At 35.4% G+C, this 23,593-nt stretch overlaps 1 protein-coding gene across 1 annotated transcript in view; it reads left to right on the top strand.

The window, feature by feature from the left end:
- Window positions 1–23,593, top strand: part of LOC137627178 (microtubule-associated protein futsch-like) — a 176,376-nt gene that overhangs the window by 130,846 nt on the left and 21,937 nt on the right. Inside the window, 3 exon segments of the mRNA XM_068358255.1 lie at window positions 7,018–7,233; window positions 19,455–20,218; window positions 21,137–21,304. Of these exon segments, the coding sequence (XP_068214356.1) occupies window positions 7,018–7,233; window positions 19,455–20,218; window positions 21,137–21,304 (1,148 nt within the window).

The following is a 23,593-nucleotide window of genomic DNA, read 5'->3' as shown; positions in this document are numbered from 1 at the left end:
AAGTTCAATCCTGTTGCAAATGCTTTCCTGTTGAATAGGTTGCCTAAGTGTTATTTCATAGTTTATTTATGATTGATGTATTTTTAATGACTTTACTGGTCTCAAAATAGGTTTTTTTGATCTCAAGTTTGTAGCTTTCATTGTATTTGTTTACATTCCTCACTGGGATGTTTTCCTTGTTGAAGTCCTTGGGCTTGTAGCATCCTGCAATTCAAACTAGGGTTGTAGCTTCACTAGCAATAGTAATGACAAAAATAATACATGATAGAAAAATTTTTTCCCTCCTTGCTTCATAGGCTTATGCATATAATAGGGTAATGCATTTCATGCTTATTCCTCATTTGATGTCAGTGGTTATTTTTGAAGGTACTGCTTTTACAATATTTGTACATTTGGTTAAGAGTTTTGACATCCATTTTGGTAGCAAGTCTAGATGAAATTTCATACTGTTGGATTGTAGTTTTTTCACTGAAGTTTTTTATGAAAATACAATGTATGACTTTTGCATATACAAAACAAAAGTTACATTCCTGCAAACCTTGTGTATCCACTAGTCAGTTTAAAGAATTTATTTTTACTATGAATCTACCCTGATGTTCATATTGCTTCTTTCTCAAAGCTTGGTTATATTGACATTTACCCTTACAACTAAAAGTTTCTAATTTTCATTCCGTCTTATAGAGTTAAGCCTCTAGTAAAGTCGTGAGACAATTAAAGGGTCCAATGACTGTCTCTGCATTTATCTAGTTTGTTCAGTCATTTAGGCTTTATTCCTTTTAGAGATGTCTTCTGGATTAATTTGAAATTACTGTGTATATTGTCCAAGCAAATTGTTTATGGGCAATCATGATCCTCATTCTCTTTGTCTTGTGTTGGCGGCAGTATTGTGATTTACAAAATCATTGAGAGGAGTGCACAGGTCTCACTATTCCTTTTATGAAAAAGTATATTTGTATGGTTGCTGACCAAATTGAAAGTTCAAAGTGTAAAAGAGAACTTGCTGTTAGTTATGGTGAATATCTAGAGGAGACTAGGCTTGTTGATTATAGCTGGGATTATGATGATATTGCCACTCCAGCATTTAACTCCAATATAGCACCAAAAGAGTAGTTTTGATACTGATGAGGTTTAAAAGCACTCAAGTTCTTTTGTTTCATTAGTGAAATCTAAGGCGGCCAGAGTGTCTTTGCCTAAAGGCGGTAATTCTGAACCTGTCCTGTTTTGAACCTAGTCTAATTCCTCAAGTTATGTCTAGTGGTTCTAGTGCTCCATTCAGTAAGGGTTCCGGTGGTACACAGCGCATCAGTTGCCTGTTAAGTTGGTATTTGTTAAACATCTTTAAGAACCCTGCTTTGTCTATATCAAGATAGCGGGCTTGAGGTCCTATAGTGGCTGCTGGTGATGTTGGGCAGTCTATAAACAAGTCATTTGGGGATAAGGTAATATAAAGGGGAAATAATCTGGAGTTTTAAATTTCAGACTGTAATTTTAGCATGTATTACAAAGAACTAAAAGTAGAATTGAATCTGGGGGTATTAACTAATTTCAATACTTGAAAACAATCAACAACCTAACGTCTTTCCTACGCTGGCTACCCATCTCCTTCAGCATGTGGGAGTCAACAATATAAACATCAGAGGGGGTTCGTAGAAAAAATTCTTAATAATAGAATTATTTCCATACTCACCACCTGACTTTTGTTTTCATGCCCACCCTCCACCCCACCGACTAGGGGCGTCAAGTAGATAACGAATAGTTTCCACTTCAAAACTAAAGATGATGATGGTATGGCTAACAAGCCATTGTTTTTGTCATTAGTTGCTTGATTATTTATTACTTTGCTAGGTGCCTAGTAATATTAAAAGAAAAGAAAACTGGAATTTTTGTTGTAGAGGTAAATTTGATATAACTGAGCTTTGAGAGAGAAAAAATTTGAATATCAGGGTATTACAGAAATGAATTTCATTTGATTTTTTTTTTTTTTTTTTTTTTTTTTTTTTTTTTTTTTTTTTGCCAAAGTTTATCTTTTAACTATCTTCTGATAATTTGTGGTATACTCTGTGTTCGCAGTGGAATTGAAAGACTCTTACCTTCAATGATTTATTTGATTATGTATATTGCACAGTTTTTTCAAGATGAAAAAATATAAATAATTCTAGAACAAAAATCTGGAAAAAGTTTCCTTGTCATACTGCATGAAAACTGTCTTTGGGAAATAAAAAAAGAAAAATTTGGAGATTCTCATTAAGTAAATGTATGAGAATGAAGGTAATTCTAATCACAGATTTTTCCTGTTTTCTCTCATAAACAATAGTTTTTTTGTTATCCAATTTTCAGCTTGCAACATATGATGATTTACTTTAGTAAACCCCTGGGACACATAAGTCCCACCCACCTGCTGAGTTATTATCTGCTTGAATGCATGCATAATCCCTACCACGTTATAAGCGTAAAACAAATTTTTTTTTAATCATCATTTTCAGATAATCCAGTTATTAAATCTTCAAGTAGTGGATGAAACCAAATAAAATCTATTGTATTGATTATGAATAAGTTGTTTGTGCCAGCCCTTTAAGCTAGGGCTAACCTCTGAATTATTAATATTTTTTTTTTTTATTAAAATCAATTTGATTACGAGCAAGGTTGTATAGTTTTCTGTTTAGCAAAAGGTTCAGTGTATTGAATTTATGTAGGGTTTTAGAATTAATGATGGTAATGACATTTTGATATTTAGTTCAATAAGGCTATATGACTTGGAAGAGGGCCATTTCGGAAGTATAGTTCTGTAACTGGAGAATGTAATATAATCAAACCAAATAGTTTTAAGTTTTTTCACTTGAATATCTGTATATGATGGTCCATCATGCTCACTTAAAATATTTTTCATCTGTATATTTGTGATAAAGCACTTCGGGGCAATTTTTAGTATTTGCAAGGATTGAAGATCACTTGGATAGCTTCACTATTTAAACACTGGTAAGGAGAGATTATTAAATAACTAGCATAAGTCTGTGTCCCAGCCTGTTTCTTGCATTGTGTTTGGTGTGTGCTTGTATGATTTGGAATCTGTTTATTGGCTGTAGTTACATGCTTTTGGTTGAATATGAGATTGCTGCAATTGGATGTATATGTCTCCTATCATAAAACGCAAACTTTATTTTTTTTATTATTTTTTTTTTTTTTTTACTGAATACTCTTACAGATAGACTTTTTTCCATGGGTTTTTTTGGTATTTACACACTAGCTAATATTTTAAATCAGCATACACAAGTTATTTATAATTCTTGATTGGATATATAGGTTTTATGATATACAGTACTGTACACTAATCTAAGGTAAAAGGATTAAACTAACACTATATTTCACAACTACTAAGGAACTTATCAGAATTACTTAGCGGTGATCCAAAGAAAAATAGGCTAAACTGTGTAAGAAGTTCTCTTATATTAGAGTAATTTTACTTTGCTTTTTTTATAGATATGTAGACAAGAATATTACCTGATGCTCAATGAGATTTTATGGGGAATATAGGAAACTTATTTTTTTACTTGGAATACAATAGTTCATTTTGTATTTTGATTATAAATTTTAGTAGTTTCCATGTAATGACTGCATTACTTTTTAGTGTTACAGAATAGGAAAATTTATAAAGATTTTGGATAATGGATAATTCATTTGGGTAATAGAGTTTATTAAAGGAGGACATAGCAAGAATGAAGAAAATGATTTTGTTCGCGAAATTCATTCCATTTATAAAAGGGAAAAAGTGGAGCATTTTATTTTACACTATTATCTGATGAGGCAAGTAATTTTGGCCAGAAAATCATGATGCTTTGTAGTTTTGCATAGCCATGTGGAAGCTGTTTTATTCATTTTGCTTTATCAAAAGCATAAATTGCTGTGACTTTTGTTCTTTAAAAATGCAATTTGAACTAATAGTTTATGAAAGAAATTTGAGTAATATTTGTAGTAATGTAGATTAAGCCTAAATTGTTAACTATTAGGACTTTTAGACTATTATTACAGTGCCACAAGTCCCATTATGTTAGTAGGAACCTATTTGTAGCCAGTAGAATCTTTCAAGATTTTCTCATAAAGCAGTGGAACTGTATTTTAGGATTCTGATGCAAAACGTTATCTTTAAAGATGACAATGAAAATTGAGTGTAAAATTTAATGGGTATATTACATAGTGTAGATAGCAGTTACTATATACCAGCAGATGTTTCACTGAAGTTATTAACCCCTTGAGTGCCAACCCTTCGTAAAAGTGCCAGGCCCATTTATTGGATAATTTACTCATCTCATCATAGCACAAAAACTATCAGAGAGGACCGTAAGTTTTTTTATCCTATGGCTAAATAGATTTCCTTTCCGTCCATATATTATGTTTCATTTCGTAAAAATTTCCATATGCATACTTGATAAAAAAATGATGATAATTGTAAGTAAAATACATCCTGTATTTGGAAGTAAATACATCCAATGGTGCCAAAGGGATTAATAATATCCAGGCATAGAATAAGTCCAGTGGGGCTCACAGGGTTAGATGTATCGTTATATCTCATATGAAATATTACTTTACTTCTGTATCCATGAAAGGGTTAGATAGACCAGTTCCCTGTGAAATTATTGATACAGGTAAAAGTTCAATGCCATATAGAATGTTTATGGGCAACCAGTTTTCAAGTTTTGTATATACTACATACAAGTTATGAAAGTTATCTTTACAACAGTCAAATTTAGTTAGAAATCTTTGGATAAAATTATATTTGTAAGATGAAAGGTAGTGAAAATAATTTTTTTAATTTGATTTTATTTGATGTAGCTTACAGGTCCCATTATTGAATTATTAAGTATCTTATGACAAGTTTTGGCAGAGCAAATAAAGATTTTAAGGCTAAGTGCTTTTGTGGTCTCAGAAGTATGCGCTGTATTATTTTTCAACTCAAGAAAACTTGTTGGTTTTGCTTCTATGGTTGCTATATCATTGAATTTGGATTTTGCTTGTTTGCCTTTAAAGTTTTAATGTGAGTCAGACTGTCCCCTGAATTGAGTTCAGGTAAGTGGCCCATCTTTGTCTGAGAGTTACTTCTATAAGAAGGTATGTGCTGTAGCTTTGGATCACTGAAACAGTGGTGTGGTTATGTTATTTAATGTTTCCATTTTAGCTCTCTTACATTATGAATCCCCATTAACAAAGTATTTTGAAAGAATTAAAAAAATGCATAACTATATGTTTACACATGTACTTTGTCGCTCAGTACTAACTTAAAAAGTATCAAGATTTTTTCTCCTTCGTACTGTATAATATATTAACCAATATAACACAACACTTTTAAGCAAACTGCTGGGGTCTTGACTGTCCTGTATTTGTTATTGATTACTTAAATTCTTGAATATGATGTGTGATTTTAGTATGATTTAGCTCTTTTGTTATAACTGTAGTATTGGATTAGATTTTTAGTTTTATGGTAATACTAAGATGTTAGAATTTTGATATTTTAACAAACTTACATTGAGCTTATGCCTCGAGTACTTTTAAAAAGTGGATCTTTCTTTTATCTTGGTGTGGCAATAATTTTTTTTTTCTTCAAAATATGTACTAAAATATCTATTACTGTATTTCAAGTAGAAGGATTTTACTTTTACTCTAAGCTATTTTGTTAATTGAAGTCTTTGTCAGACAGCTTTGTACCTTTAATCTGCATTAGAATGTTTGACTGGATACCAAAAAAATCCTTATTTTGTGGGTCATTTAGCAAGTACTGTACTCAATACATTTGTGTATTTTACGTTGTCAAGGAGCAAGGGATTTCAATGTAACCTACTAATTACAAAAATGATTTTTCCAAAATAATGAAAGTAAAAGCTAAATACTATATTTTGAGGACTTTGAAACTAGATCTTATTAATTAGAATTTTCTTTGCATGGGATAAAACAGTTTTTGTCATCTGCAAGAGGAGAATAGTTGCTTTTACTTAGTAATTGTAGACATACTTGGAAGGAGTATTTATTGAAAGTTTTGCTAAAATATCAATTTATCAGAAGTATTTACTTCTATTGGTAACTATTCCATAATTTTTATTTGTTTTATTTGCGTGTTTTCTGGTGATATTAATGGCCTTCATTTGTTCTTTTTAACTTTTCCGGGAATCTGGCCTTAGGGGCAAGTTGATACTGATATTGATTAATGAGTTAACACCTCATTTGAAAGGTACATGTAATCCTTATAAAGATAGCAGCTGGAAAGAAAGTTTTTTGTTAAGTCTCAAGGTTATGATTAAGTAAAAATAAATACTGTAATGACAAAAGAATTTAAACTTTTGAAACTTTCTAAGTGTTCTAAGGCCTCGTAGGTAGCCATGGCCTTGCTGTCAACTTAAACGATGATTGATCAAATATCCTCCTCTCTTATTTGATAAAAGTGTTTTCAACCATGCAAAATGTGTTGGGGTTTCTATTTAGTTTTATAGTTTTAGTGTGTAAAAATTATTTACTAGTTTTGCCCTTTTGTTCAGAATTAGTCTTTACATTAAATTTATTCTCAAGTTGTGCTTTGAATAATTTTTTTTTAAATATATTAACAAATTAAAACAAGGATGAAACCACATAGTAAGAATGATTCATGTTTTATTATCAATTAGTACTTATTTGCTAAGAAAATATTATTTCAAAGTTCTCTTAAGTATAATGCATAAATAAATTCTGGAAACTTTATCATACATTTTACTAATTTGCATTCCTTAGCATGACTTATTACATACAATTAATGAGTTTGCAGTGAACTCCAATTCTTTGTCTATGTAATCATATGCATTATACATTTTTTTATTACACTGCTCTGCCATAAAATGAATATCTATTCTCCTTTTTTAATTGGCATTTATTATGAAATTGCATAAATTAACAACTCCTAGAGAAACACTCCTTTGCATTTTTCTGAAGCTTTTGCTGGCTCTGTATATACGTGTGAAGTCAGCTTAACATTGCGTGCTGGCTTGCTCTGCCCCACAGGCATGCGTAGTGGGACGGTGACCCCGAATTCTCCCTCTCGTCCTACTTCTGCCCTCAGCCAAGGATCCAACAACAGCAGTCAAGTGTCCCTCAGATCCAGAACCTCTCCCCGCAAGCCACGGCCTCTCAGCATTGCTGGATCATCTCTCTCCTCTGCTGATAAGCCCAGGGATTCTTCTACTCTTTCCAGAGAGAGCAGACCTATGGAACGCAAGTGTATGTGTTGATTCCCTAAATCATAAATATTTTAGCATTTTGCGTAGCTTTGCTTGTACGTAGCTCTACTGGAATTTTTCTTTCCTTCTAATTTTTCAGTTGCTTCTTTTTGGTAAGTACTCTAATCAATTTTTATTTTGTGTAGAAATAAACATTCAGTAGTTACCATGTAGATATTTTAAGGTCTATTTATTGCCTATTATTTAAAATTGATGTATTTTTAAAATTTTCATCATGTATTCATTAACTAGCTAGGGTGGCAAATGAAAAGATAAAATACATTGATAAGGTTTACTTTAAAGAAATTGAGAAATTTAGTTTGCTCTAGCAAAAATTGCATATTATTGCTTTTGACTGAAGAAACTTTTAAATACACTACTGGTTAGTAGCTATATGGTAAAACAAAAATATTTATGGAAACTCAATATAGACTTTCAAGGAAGATTTGTATGTAATATGTAAAGAAAATAATTTTTTAAACTTTCCCTGATGTTCACATTGCTTCTCTGGAAGTTCAGTTTTTTCAGTGTACCTCTAAAACCAAGCAAACAAATTTTCTTTAATTTTAATACACCTATGTTTCTTGTAGAGTAATGATGTAATCTAGCAGGTACAGGCAACTACTGAGGCTTGTGAAGCCTTTGTTGCTTGCATGTGATGCAGCCTCATTCTCCAGATTATGTATTTTAGTGCCTTAAAAGTTGTCATCCTTTGGAGTTAGCAACTGCTGCGTAGATTGTTCAAGGGAATTTATCCCAACACAGATACAAACTTTGAGTCATTTACATGGGTTACTTCTATCTTTTTCTATGACCAGACAATAAAAAGAAATTGGTTTGATTGTGTCATACTTTGTTGCAAGGCAACTGCTGCGCATGACGCATAACGCTTGTTCAAAGCACTACCTCACATCACTTCTGGTCATGAAAGAGGTCGGACGTGCTTTCTTCCTCTATGAACAAACATCCGCATTGCCAGCACCATACCTTTATTGTCTCTTGTGTCTTTGACATTCATTGTAACTTGCGTGCTATCATTATTTGTGAGGTTACTTGTGTGTGGCTTTACGATCAATATGTCAAATTTGATGCGTTTCTGCCCTCGCTGAGATGGTCGTCTCTATGGTACATTTAGGAGCCAAGAAGTAGATCCACACCCGGATTTTCCTTCATTTAGGAGTAAAAGGTGTTATATGGAATCACCATGTAAGTACTATAGGGAATGGTTGTCCTCCCAGTGTCAGAAATGACAAGAAGTGTAAGATTGATACAGCGGTGAGGTCCATCCTATTAGAAGCCCGCTGAGGCTTCAGTCACGGATAATGACGACCATAAGTTTGTTTACATTTTATCACATACATACATATACCAAGGCACTTCCCCCAATTTTGGGGGTTAGCCGACATCAAACAAATGAAACAAAAGAGGGGACCTCTCCTCTCTACGTTCCTCCCAGCCTGACAAGGGACTCAACTGAGTTCGGCTGGTACTGCTAGGGTGACACAGCACACCCTCCCCCGTTATCCACCACAGATGAAGCTTCATAACGCCGAATCCCCTACTACTGCTACCTCCGCGGTCATCCAAGGCACCGGAGGAAGCAGCAGGGCCTACCGGAACTCCGTCACAATCGCTCGCCATTCATTCCTATTTCTAGCACGTTCTCTTGCCTCTCTCACATCTATCCTCCTATCACCCAGAGCTTCCTTCACTCCATCCATCCACCCAAACCTTGGCCTTCCTCTTGTACTTCTCCCATCAACTCTTGCATTCATCACCTTCTTTAGCAGACAGCCATTTTCCATTCTCTCAACATGGCCAAACCACCTCAACACATTCATATCCACTCTAGCTGCTAACTCGTTTCTTACACTCGTTCTCATCCTTACTACTTCTTTCCTAACCCTATCTACTCGAGATACACCAGCCATACTCCTTAGACACTTCATCTCAAACACATTCAATTTCTGTCTCTCCATCACTTTCATTCCCCACAACTCCGATCCATACATCACAGTTGGCATCAGCCAGTGTTAATAATATACAATATGAACTTGAACCAGTTCTTGTTGGAGATCTCATGGCAAAGGCCACTGTGCTCTTGAAGCCAGATCCTTTAGATCCCCCATCTGTCTCTAATTATTCTGTTATGTTTATATCTCCCTCCTCCCCTACGAGTGCATTGAGTGGAGATTTATATATGTCATATTTTACAGATAAGATTTTTCTCCCTTGAGAGGTGTCTCCTATCAGAGCAGTGAAACTATCTCCGCATTCCCATGAGAACCCTGGAGTAGAGCATGTCATTTTCCTCTGTACTGAGGCAGCTTTACTGAAAGACCCTTATATCCCATCTCCAGCTTGAAATAAAGACAAAGCCGACCTCGTATGACTAGGCATCCTCGGTAAAGAACTCCTCGGAAGAGTTCCCAGAATGCTTTGGTAAAGTTATGATGGTGGTCGGACCGCTTTGGCAAGTTGTCACCCATAAACATCAGGATGTCACTAAATGTGCGCCATTTTGACGTGTGAGGATTCCTCCGTCTCATAATGATGCTAGAGTTTATGTTACTATACTCCTTTCATATTCCAGAGGGTGTGGTAGATCATCTCCACATTACTTTATAGTTCCCTGGAGTTTGTTTAACTTTTGGCTATTAAACGGTATGATGAAACCTTGACTTACGGTAATAAAAAACCTTTGTTTTACACTAATGAGAAATCTATTAATTGTCAGGATAGACTGTACACTAGCACCTAGCCTGATGTTCATGATGATAATAATACATGTTTTGCAGAACATGATTTTATTTCAGATGCTGTATTTCTTATTTGATACAGATTGTAGATAAGGGGAATGGATTGTAGAGTTTTGAGAATTCTCTCTAACCCCATAAATTGAGCTTTGAGAGAGACTTCAATTCCTCTGTCTCTCACTCAGTTGCTAGAGGTGAACGTTTTTACAACGGGAGTGAACTGGACTCCACCCAGTCCTTATGCGCCTCCTATTCCTGTCAAAATAGAAATTACAGTACTCGGGGGGGGAAAGGAAGGACGTTTGAGAAAGAGTCAGGAACTCTACAACTGTTAAAACGGAACAATCAAATCACGTTACTGGCTGTTCTGAGAGCCTCAATGCATGCTTGGGTACTAGGCCCCAGTGTCTAGCTCTAAAGCCTCGCACTTTATTAAGATTATGAGCCTTATCTGTCGTTTGATTGGATTGGGCGAGCCTCCATTTGCGCAGACCACTAACAGACGGTATGCTATCAACTGAGCATTTCCAGTCTCAAAGCCCCGTACTTGTATTCAATGTGGTGCTTTCTTATCATACTAAGGATATGCTAGACTTTCTGAATACTGAGGTCTCTGCGTCAGAAAATTTGCTCAAGTCCAGTAGACCTTCAAAGCTCCTCTGTTACACCAGAGACATTTTTATGTACACTGGTGCTTTTCAGAGTCCTCTTCCCATTGATAATGTGGCTAATCTAGTCCTATCAGTATCACCTGAAAGATTACCTAATCTGTCTCTACTGTCTTTGCCTGAGCTGGGTAACATGGAGGTTACAGCTATGTCAGCTATCTAAGCCAGCTTGTGTATAGACCACTGGTCTGAGCAGTCTCTCGTTTTGGGGTATCACTGTACCTGAAGAACGAACATGTTAGTGAACATTTTGAGGAACTATTTAGATCTAGTGCTAAAGACATAGAGGCATCTGTCCCATAGAGATGCATTAGCCCTAAGGAATTCGGAACTAGTCAATTCCTCCTCCCTTTTCTTGTCCTCAGACGTGGCAAAGGCGATCAGAAAGGTAGAGGTTAGGACAAAGTCCTATGTTATGTAGAGCAGTGGCACCGAGGCTGCCCACTCCCCAGAAACAACCAAGAGACTCGCCTTTTAAGCCAGTTCCCTAACAAAGACGACTCCCTCCAACAAATGCATAACAACCCAGGAGGCAGAATCCTAGACCCACCTTTCGTCGGAGAAAACATTCCTCTGGACAAAAAGGACGAGGTTGCAGAAGTTTAAACTAGAAAGGGCACGTCCCCCAGCTTACCACCATGGGGAAAATGCCTATAAAGCTCTTGGCAAAGGTGGGAGGACTTCAGGACCGACCCTTGGATGGTAGAAGTCCTCTGTTCAGGGTATCGGATCTCCTTCATGGACTGTTTGTCGCCTCTGACCAGGAATCTGACCCCATCCCACAATATTATTTGAAAGGATCAGTTAAAGACCTACTCTTGCTAGAGGAAGTCTCCAAATTACTGACTCTCCAGGCTTTCTCAGCAATCTATGCTTAGTAGAGAAGCTGACGGAGTGTTGGAGACCCGTCGTAGACCTGTCCATCTTGAACCTTTTTATACCGCAGACGAAGCTCAAAATGGAGAGCCCAAACTCTGATCTCCAGGCCATCAAAAAGAATGACTACCTTTTGACCATAGACCTGAAAGACTCATATTTTCAAGTCCCCATCCATCCAGCCTGAAGGAAGTACCTAAGGTTTCCCTTTCGAGACAAAATTCTTCAGTTCAGAATGAAGTGCTTTGGCCTATCAATAGCCCCTCAAGGCTTCATCAAGATATTTGCCCTTCTCTCAGCCTGGACTCATGCCAAGGGCATCAGGCTGCTAAGATACTTGGATGACCGGCTTCTAGCAGAATTCCAAGCTCTCAAGTTGAAACACATAAACCTACTACTGGATATTGTGCAAGGAGTTATGGATCCAACTGGGATATTGTGCAAGGAGTTAGGGATCCAACTAAACCTGCAGAAGTCGAGCCTCGTCTCCAAGCAGTCCATCAGGTATCAAGCAAGAGAACTCTAACCCAAGACAGTGGAAGACCATGGTACATAGGCCATGGCACTACCCAAGACTAGAGAACAATGGTTTGATTTTGGAGTGTCGTCCTCCTAGAAGAGCTGCTTACCATGGCTAAAGAGTCTCTTTTACCCTTACCAAGAGGAAAGTAGCCACTGAACAATTACATTGCAGTAGTTAACCCCTGGAGTGAAGAATAATTGTTTGGTAATCTCAGTGTTGTCAGGGGTATGAGGACCGAGGAGAATCTGTAAAGAATAGGCCAGGCCAGACTATTTGGTGTATGTGTAGGCAAAGGGAAAGTGAATCCTAACACGAGAGAGGGATCCAATGTAGTCTTGTCTGGCCAGTCAAAGGACCCAATAACTCTCTAGTGGTAGTAACTCAACGGGTGGCTGGTGCCGTGGCCAACCTCTAATACCTACTGTACAAGACTGGTTGAATATGGATCTTTGCATATTCAGTTGCTTGTCATGATATGCATATGATAATCTAAGTCAGAATTTCTACAAGAACAAGATAACATTGATAGCCCCATTGTGGATGGAAATGGAATGTTGCACACATCTGTGGCTTTTTTTTTATTGAAGTGTCCGAGATGGTTGCCGAACAAACCAGTCTTCTTAGATAACCAGCTTTGGAAGGGATTCATCCAAACCTATCCTAGCTACATCTAATGAATGTAGAGTATCCATAGTCTCCTCAGGAATAAAAAATTGTTGCAACACTCTATCTTGTCCATGTTCGGAAATGCAGTCTACTGATAATCAGTTGGTAAGACAATAGAATGATTAGTTTGGTTAGTGTAAATCAAGCAATTATCAATGACTAGAACTACTTTGAATGTTAATTTTTTACATTTCCTCTTTTTATGAAGAGAAACTTGGTCAACTATCAAAGCTAAAACTTATTTTGGGGCTAAAAGTTTGCCACAGTTCTTTCATATCACCTCTTTGGTAAAGTATATAAGCATTACATCAGAATTTTTGTCCTGTAAGAGGTATGTAGTAGTATTTAGACAAAGCTATAAACATTTGAGATAGTGTTTATAATTTATTTTTGGGGTATTAGTCCTTAGCTTAAAAAATGTCTTTTATTAGTCAAAGTCTAATGACAGCTTTGAAGGTTAGAGTTCATACATAGAAGGGCAGCTGTATTCCCTTTTTTTAAATCTCTTTGGAAAGGGCTTTGATGGGAACTCTATGGCATACAAGTCGATTTTTGTTAAACATGATCTTGAAAAATCTATGTTTATTTATCAAGATTGTATATCTTTAGTGGGTTGCTGGCGACATGGTATAAGAGAATTTTTGGCTTTAGTTAATTTATAATTATTTTATTTAAAGAATTTTCTTTTAATTTCATGGTGTTGGGTTATATGAAAAGGTTCTTGGAAAAAAATCTGGAATCCTGTGTTTCAAAATGTATTTTAAGATTGTTTGTTACCAATAATTTAGACTTCATATGTGACCTATTTTTTTCATCTCTGATAACCCACTTACATCAGCGTGGGGAACGTGCAGTATGGAAATAAACTGAATTTTAATTAAATATTTTCTCCTAAACTGGTGTCAAGTGGAAGGGGAATAGTTTCAACTTTAAGACTGAAAAGACAAAGGACCTATGGCTTCACAAGCCTCAGTGGTTGCCAGTAACTGCAAAATTATCTCATTACTTTACGAGAGGAATGTGTATTGAAATGAAAGAAAATGGAAAGTATTTTAGTTTTAGATGTAAATATCGATAAAACAGAGCTTCCAGAGAAAAGTAATATGAACATTAGGCTAGTATATTTTATTTTATTAGACTATTTAGAATGTCAATTTTGACATGGGCATGTTTAATTTTTAGAAATTTCTTGGTCTTGTTTTTTTTGCCTTATCACTAAAATTAAATAATGCAGAACAGAAAAGCCTTTTTATGAATGTGTGAATTACTTTATGATTGATTACATACAGAATGGCCTTATTATTTCATTATATTTTTGTATATATAGTGTGTGATTTTAAAACTGTTATCTGCAAGATTTTGAGGTGCAATAGTTTTTTTTAATGCACACACCTGCCACACAACTTTACCCATCTTGATAGGATACCCTTCCCCTACCTCTTAATTTGCATGGATATGGCTATTAATAGGTTATTATTTAGAATACATTTAAGCCGTGTATGCAAGATATGTTTTGTCATTAACTATTTACAGTAGTATTTGTTACTATAAACCTTTCACTCAAGTACAACCCATATTTGTGGTCATCGAATGATCTAGATGCTGTTATCTTTAGTCAAAACAAAATGAATATGAGCAGTGATCAACTACATGTGCCAATTGGACGCTTTCATACTTTTCAATGGCCTGTTGAATATGGCCAGACATCCAAGCAGAATTTCTAAATTGTTCCAAACTGTGGAGTTGCCAAAAGGGGCATTATTTACAGCATTTCCATCATTTTGTTAATGATTAGCCTTCACACTTGTCAGAAATTTTTTTTGAGCTAGTAATTTAAAAAAATCCCAAGATAAAGAACTTTCAACCAATGGAGTTCCAGAGATGGGAATCTGTGTAATAAAGAATTTTTTTTTTTTTTTAGCATTTAAATTTTCTTTTATTCAGAAGGAGAAGTAGAAATTCATGAGACAGATTTAGGCTAGTTCACTGTTGCTAGAAAAACCAACAGACAGAAAAATAGAGTAGGTATTTGAGGGTTATGAGCTGGATACCCAAATTAATTATGTGGGACTTGAACTTTTTGACTGAACCCACTCATAGAACACATCTCTACCCTATGTAAGCTCTACCATATGTAAGGGATATTATTATTATTATTATTATTATTATTTCCTAAGCTACAACCCTAATTGGAAAAGCAGGATGCTATAAGCCCATGGCCCCAACAGGGAAAATAGCCCAGTAAGGAAAGGAAAGAAGGAAAAAGAAAATATTTCAAGAACAACAACAACACTAAAATAAATACTTCCTATATAAACTATAAAAACCAACAAAACAAGAGGAAGCGAATTTAGATAGAATAGTTTGCTCGAGTGTACCCTCAAACAAGAGAACTCTAACCCAAGACAGTGGAAGACCATGGTACAGAGGCTATGGCACTACCTTAGACTAGAGAACAATGGTTTGATTATGGAGTGGCCTCCTCCTAGAAGAGCTGCTTACCATAGCTAAAGAGTCTCTTCTACCCTTACCAAGAGGAAAGTAGCCACTGAACAAATATAGTGCAGTATTTAACCCCTTGGATGACGAAGAATTGTTTGGTAATCTCAGTGTTGTTGTGTGTATGAGGAGAGAAGAAAATTTGTAAAGAATAGGCCAGACTATTCGGTGTATGTGTAGGCAAAAGGAAAGTGCACCATAACTAAAGAGAAGGATCCAATGTAGTACTGTCTGGCTAGTCAAAGGACCCCATAATACCTCAACAGGTGGCTGGTGCCCTGGCCAACCTACTACCTAACATACTGTAGTTATAGTTTCTAAATTTTTGTGCAAGTCATTGGTATATTTACAGCTATTAAGATCCGTAAATTAGGTTTAGTTCTTTATGTTAACTAGTTAAAAGTGTCATTAGATCTTCTCTCATTTTTATGTGGTAACTTTAGTCTATTTTCATACACAGCATTTAGTTTATCCAAGATATTCTGTTAAGTCCAAAACTCATTTAGGATAAAACAGTTGGTTTTCGTTTACCCCTTATGTAAAAGTATGTTGTAAACTCATTTTTCATGATACAAAGCTGGTTTTGGTGTCATCTTGAAGCTAAATAGTTGTACCTTTCTAATTTTGAAGAAAAAGAAAAAAATTATCAACTCACAATGATGTGTTAAAGCTAGTTGAGGACAGCTGTACTTTTTGTTATTAGATATTGAAAAAGAATATTTTCTTGTTTATGCCTCTTATTTATTGAAAAAGATATTGGGAAGATAGCCAAAAAAATTATATTTTTATTTTGAGCTGATTCAGTGATACTCTGTGTAGTTAGCATATAAAGGCAGATGTCTTATGCCCTCTGACTCTTCTTCAGAGGGATAAGATCACATCCGAAGTGATGCCCTCTGACTTTTCAGAAGAACAAAATTATATCCAGAGTGAAGATGCACAATATGACAGCCATCTTACAGTGGGAAGAGCAGTTATGCATTCATCTTTATTTTGTTTTTTTTTGTTGAGGTCACCTCCTCTGCAACCTATAGGGAATAATCAAAAAGAAAACTCACTTTAGCTGGGAATTTGTGTAACCTCAAACAGAAGAGTCAGTTTACTTCCATTTATAACTCTAAGGATGAGACCTGTTTTTCCAAGTTGCTTGATTGGGTGCATGGCCTCTATCAATTAAAGTAGTAGCACAAACCTGGAATGTAGGTTTCAGCTGCATAGCCCAGGAAGACCCAGCCAACCATGTCTCGACCTGCTCTGGATGAATTGATGTTGGATAATTTCACATCTTTTAATCTGAGGATGGGAGATTGTATCATTTTGTAATGGATACTATGGACTTATAACTGTCCCTCATTTCTTTTTCTTCTAGAGTATTATTATCTCAGGTTCTTCCATATCCAGACAAGTTCCTTACAGGTGTACTATCCCTCATTTGCAATCAGCCTTGTTGAATCTGACATCATTTTATAAAAAATATATATAGCACTTAATTTTGAGCATGTAATGTTAAGAATGGCTTACCATAAAACAAAAATAACTGTTTAATTTTTAACTTTTTCTAATTCCTTAGTAAACTTCACAACAGTGATCATCACAACAGAATACAGTACTTATATGTTAGTTTGTTGCTTTATGAGCCTCCAGTGCACTGCTTTACAGGGGAGTCATTTTGTCACAGAACATTTCAGGAGAGAAACAGGATGGGGTGGTGTCTTGGCTAAGCTTTTATTAAATACATGATAGTGGTGCATTTCTCTCTCCCCATGTGATGAAGATTATCTTGATAATGAATTGCCTATCGTACACCCTTGCCCCTACCAATAGAAAGAATCTAAGGGTCTTGCATATTTTCCTTCTTTAAGGAGATATCAATTATCAGGCAAATGACCATTTCAAAGGGATACACTGCACAGGACCCAGGCATTCCTTCTTTGAGATTTTTTCCAATTAAACCCATCAGATGTACTCTGGTGTGTATATAGCAGTTGCCCATTTTTGCCCCCGGAAAGACAGACTGTTTACAACGAAATATCTTGTTAAGGACCCCAGAAAAAGAAAGTTCCATTCTGGAAGGGTAGCATGGGTGCCAAAAATTCCAGACTGTGGTTATGATGCAAGTGAAACCTTTGGTTATTGCAGTCGTCATGGATGTCCTTTCTGGAGACGAGATACTCCTCTTGCATTACATTTAGAGGGCTACAGCATTTGCAAATGGGATTAAGATTTTTATGCTCTAAGACAGGGTGAAGTTAAAGCTGGGAAAACAAGCTGTAAAGGAAACATTAGAAAACTATAATGGATTTTACAGTCTCCTTATTCTCAAGTTAATAATGATAATGTCCTGTCACAAAACTCTGCCAATTAGTCAAGTTCTTTTAGTAACTCCTCCCAGGTTCTAACTATTGGCCTCAGGTTATGGCAGCCAATTAGAAACATCCCTGATCCATATACTATGGTTAGGAGTTTGAGCCTTGTTCAAGACCCACATTTGAGTGCTCGTAACTTAATGTTGTTGTAACCTAAAGAATGTGGGTTTGGTGCAGGCTGTATGTCTACCTGCCAAGTCATCAGCAGCCATTGCTTGACCCTCCTTGGTCATAGCTTAGTTGGAGAATGGGTAGAGCATTGATCATTTTTATATATGGTCAATTTCTGGGACATTATCTTGTCCCTTGCTGCCCGAGATACTCATGAGCAATCTCTAAACCCTAAGTTTGTCATCTACCATCAAAGAGAACATCTTGGCATAGGGACTTGAGGATGTATATTTCCGAGACATTAGTTTTAAATCCTGAGTCCTGTCCTTGTGGTCGGTTTAAAGTACCTTGCGATGATAATTGGGTTCATGACCGATGTAATTTTTACCACTTGGATATTCAATGGCTTTTACATATCACATAACTTTGTGTACGCTGTATATTTAGTGATATATTTTGAGATAAGTTCAAGAGTTATCTCCCACCAATCAGCCCTATGAAAATCTCAGTCACATACCAAGGCAATGAAAGGAGGGAGTTAGGTGTTGCATTCTCAAGGGTTCAAGTGGCATGTGTATGGTGTTGTCTGCTGCTCTCTCTCTATTTTTGACAGAAACTGATGTGGTGGGGTCATTAAATGTTGTTTGTGTATGAGTGATTGGTTTATATTGAAAAATTCAAATTAAAAAAAGAATAAATTTCAAGTTTGGTCTTTAATGTTTTTTCAAGATCCCAAAGTTTATCCACACTTGTTTAACTGAAATGTCTTATATTTTTTTTTATTTGATGTCATCATTAGGATTATAACTATAAAAGTACAAGATAGAGCAATTTATTTGATGATGTAAGATGGGAAATAATGCGAAGATTTTATTTTTGAACGTGAACCTTAATTTATGATTTTCAACATCAATAGCATGTTTGTATATTATGTGCTTTGGAATAGGAAATTTTTTTATATAGTGTTGCTATTAGACTTTCTACAAAATATTTAATTATAAAACTATAATGACCTTTGCAACCACATTACTTTGTATTCATGGCATTCTTTGAAGTATTCAAGCTTTGAATATAGTATTTTGTGTTGCAATATTTTTTATTCTGTCAGTTCCTAGAGCATTACTCCTTCATTTCTTGTATTTTAAAAAATGTCATATTTTTAATATTTTGATGCTTCAAGTAAACGTGTAAATGCAGAACAATTAATGGCATGTTATATAGTTTTTGGAACAAAGGCAGTTGAAACTAAGTGTCTTCATAATCAAAATTGTTGACAAAGTAAAGTAAGTAAACTCTTCTATCTCTTCCTTCAGAGCTTCCCTTTTCTCCATTTCCATCACTCCTTGATTATGAACTATTTTTGAAAGAATTTTCTATAGTCTATTTTAAATTTTCCACTGAATTCTCATCAAATATTTACTGTGACCTTCAGGTTTCTCTTAAGAATTTTTGGCCATTATTCCTTATTTTAAACAGTACACTTGACATTTAGTAAATTTTAGGAGCCCTATTCTCTGAATGAAAAAAGTACAATTATATAATAATGTTTTTCTCATTATTCAATAATGTTTAATATATTTGAGATTATAATAAAAACTTTTGGTATGTTAAATAATTGTAGGTAATAATTTTTGGCACTAATTGTTTTTAGTTGCCTCCAGATTGATTATAAAATTCCAAAAACTGTTTAACATATTTGAGCTAATTATTGAAAACTACCTGTATTAAAAGAATACGTCACCATATTTTAATTTCAGTATCTGTTGGCTCTGCATCGTCTTCATCAAAGCCAGCACGTGCCAAGAGTGCTGGGTCAGACAGAAGTGCACCTGCTACTCCAGCTCGAACTCCAGCAAAAGCCACCACACCTAAGAAGACACCTTCCCAAGTTAAAGCAGAAAGTGCTGCCAAGAAAGCTGTGGAGAAAAGCAAGGCAACACCAAAGGTTAAATCTCAGAAAACCACACCAGCACAGAGTCCAGTTGTTGAAAGTAAACCATTGCCTGGCGTTGCAAAAGAGAAGGACACATCACCTCCAAAGAAGGAGAAGTCTGCTGAAAGAGAAAAATCTGCTGAGAAAATTATCCCCAAGAAAGATGCTACCGAGTCTGAAAATGTAAAGGTTGAAAAACAAGAGCCAAAGCCAGAAACTGTAATGGTTGCAGAACCAGTTGCAGAACCAGTTGCAGAACCAGTTGCAGAGCCAGTTGCTGAACCAGTGGCTGAGCCAGTTGCTGAAACAGTTGTTGAAGCAGTTAAGGTAGAACCTCAGCCAAGTAAGGTAGAAAAAGATTTGCCAGAAAGTGCAGAAGCACTAAGTGATAGTACACTTAAAATGGAAGTCGAAGGTACCGACGGTAATGATTCTGATGAACAAGAGAAAACTCCTGCTCAGAGGGCTGCTGAAAAACCAGTTACTGGTTATGCAACTGAAGAAGAATACAAAGCAGCATTGGCAGAAAAACGACGTTTGGCAAGAGAGGCAAAGGAAAGAGAGCAAGAATTGGAGCGACAGAGACAGGTATGTACAGTTTTTGCCAGTGCAAATATTTGTATTCTTGAATGAATTGGGTCACATGTTACTAGTGACATGAACACAGTAATTCTAGCAATCACTCCATAACAGAACCAGTGATGGTATTCTTCTTTACTCATTAGTCCTGTTGAACAAGTTGTTTGTAATTATAGCTTGCACATAAAAGGGGTGGGTATTTTTATGAGAATTGGAATTATGGAGATTAAAAAGTAAAGTATTAATTTGTTTAATTTAATATGGAGCCATTATGTAATGTGGGTAACCTTGATGATTTTAAAGTCAATTAGCTTCAATCACTGTCTACATTTAACCTTATCGTATGAGAAAAATACATTAGTGTAAATAAACAAGAATTGCAGTATGAACTGAATAATGTAAAAGACCAATCATAACATTTAAATACTTTCACATATAATCTTTTCACTATTTTTGCTCTATTGAGGGAAATTGATATACAGGTAATCTCAAAATTTGAAGGAACTTTGTCAGCCATGTATGTACAAGAAAGACTGTAACTTGAATTTAGATTGCAAAACTTTTAAGAAATAGGTATATTGTATATATTTATTTAAGAACAATACATAGTTTTGATCAACTATTGCATTCAATAGTGGTCATTGTAGCTGTTGTATATTTTTCTACTGTATAAGAATTTTTAATGTATTATAAGATAGTGCATTTGATTAGTCACCCATGTGATGGCAAAATTACATGCAACTATGGCTCGAGTGCTTTCCTTTTATATTAAATAGTTATAAATTAATTGAGAGAGCATTCATACTGTCGAAATATTAAATTTATCCTATTTGAATTTAACACTTCAAACATTTCAATGATTACCTTCTTGTTATACGGTTGTACATTTTTGGTAAATTTGATTTACAAATTTGTCTTCATTTCCAGATGCAGGAAGAAGAACGTGAACGAAAGGAGGAAGAAGATTATATAAAATTGATGGAAGAGCAACGAAGAGTAGAGGAGGAACGTCTTAGAAAAGCCATTGAAGAAGCTGACAAAAACAGAGAAGAAGAAGCAAAGAAGAAAGAGGAGGAGGAAAAACAACGTATTGAGGTAAGTAAAAACTATAAATGTGCAATTCTTTGTTTCATGAAGAAGCTCTCAGTATCTATCATTACAGTACTGTAACACTTTGATAAGAGGCATGGTCACTGCTTTCACTAGATATTTAGAAAGTGCATAACTAACTTATTTAATTTTCTTAATTTTCCCACTATGGTTTACTCAAGAATATAGTTTTTTCTGTCATTTTCATCAAGATTGCCATGAAGGTAGAAAATGTAAAATGCTGATGTGGGTTAAACTCTATGAAATTGAAATTGTATGTTCATGTTTTGTTTATCCTTTTACACTTTCTTAACCTTGAGACGTCAAAACAATTCTTTTGTTTGTTGTTATTTCTATGAACTTCCCCTTATGTTCATATTTCTTCTTCTCTAGAATCTCATTTTAATTGGCATTTAACCGTGAAACTTTTAACAATTTAAAATTTTCCCATTTTTTTATTTTTTTTCACTTCAATTAATACATGCCTTAGTAAAGAAATGGAACATTCTAATAGTAAGCGGCAAGAAGCCCAGAACTCCCTTTGTCCTTTCAGTTTCCTTGTCATCAATGTTTACTCTAGGTTTTCTCCAAATTGTTTACCTATTACTGTCTGCCTGGAGTGTACAAGGGAATTGTTTCTGAGATCGTGATCTGCATTCTCTTTCTGTATTGTTTGAGGTCAATACTGGAATTTGAATGACTGCTGCAAAGAATGTTCTACTGTAGTCCCAAGGTCCCTCTCATGGAGAAGTAAGATTCAATGGTTGCAGTTCAAGTTAAAAGTTCAAAGTCCTAAAGGGAACTGGCTTTTAGCAGGGAAAAAGGGATGGCAGTGGTAATGACATGTCTCCTCCAATAAATAATTCACATAATCGACCAATTTTGATTGTGATGAGCTTCGTAAGTTCTTAATATTGCTAGCTGCTTTGTTAAAATCAGCAATCCAGTAAATACCTATTTAAAAATTTGTAATTCTGATCCCAACTGCCCGATTGCCAAATCTAACCTCACTTTTTTCTTCCAAAGTTGAGTACTTCTAGTGTTAATATTATTTTTTTCAGTAAGGGTTCTGAAAGTTTGCTAAGCAATACAGATTCGATAACCTCTCACAGAGCCTTATATTCTTTAATTACTTTAGACGTTTCTGCTGCTAAATCTTTGCATTACCGCTATCCTATGCACACTATTAGACTACTAGATTGTGAGGCAGAAGATATTCTGATATTCTTCCACTCGCTAAAGTAAGTTCTCCTAAAGAAGGTCGTATTACATACAGTATGTGGATGGCGTGCCAAATTATATGAATGGTGTATATTTTGATAATGGGAACAAAGTTTCAACTAAAGTCGATTATTTGCATCATGTTTCAGATGGAAGTATGTCCGTTTGATTGCAAATTTGGCTTCGAGCTCTTTATGGGTTAACTCTAGTGGGGTAAATGTAGGCTCTACTACATCTTATGCCAAACGAGTCTCAGCATCCCTATATTCAGTTGTAAACAAACTGGGAAAGCATCTGATTATTCCTATGAACCTCTCCTGATGTTCATATTGTTTATGCTCTAAAAGCTCCGTTTATCGACGTTTGCCTCCTAGAATTTAGGAAATATTTTCCCATTTTCTTTCCTTTCAAAAAGATATATGCTCTAAATAAAGTAATAAAACAATTTGATTTTCCCACGGTTCAACCTTCGATACAGGAAGATGAAGAGGAAGAAAACATGGAGGCAGATGTTTAAAGTGAGGAATTATCTCCTTTTCAAACCTTATCTTCCTTTTGCGTTTCATGAATCGTATATCTTCTTTTCTTCTTCATATAACCTATTAAATAAAAAAAAATTACATATTTGCAGAAGTATTCACGTGGAACAACGATTTCAAATAGCCTCGCTTCTTTGTACCCAGCTCGCTTTGGGCCACTTACCTCTCGCCAAGCACAACCTCCCATCTCATGCTGACTTGGCCTCGGTCTTGCATTGTCTCTCCTTGCCGCTTCGGTCCTTTTTGAGCAGAATCACGTTTCATGTAAAAGTCTTGTATTTGTATACAGTGGTACATACTCCTGTACAGTGCTTATTTTTACTGGGTAATTTATTGTAGATAGGTGATTCATAAGAGTTATGTTTTGCTTCAAGACTGCTGCGTAAAACTTTGTACCAAAATGGTTAGTGGTCTTTGTGTGAAATATGTACACTTACTTGATCTGTGAACATATTGTACAGTAATGTATAGTATTGTTTATTAACTATACTATACAGTACCGTACGTGAATTACCACGTAACTGTACTCTACAAT

Source organism: Palaemon carinicauda, chromosome 35 (assembly GCF_036898095.1).
Source record: "Palaemon carinicauda isolate YSFRI2023 chromosome 35, ASM3689809v2, whole genome shotgun sequence".
Taxonomy (NCBI): Eukaryota; Metazoa; Arthropoda; class Malacostraca; order Decapoda; family Palaemonidae; genus Palaemon; species Palaemon carinicauda.
The sequence above is the reverse complement of the archived record's forward strand: the minus strand, read 5'-3'. Positions and strand labels throughout refer to the sequence as shown.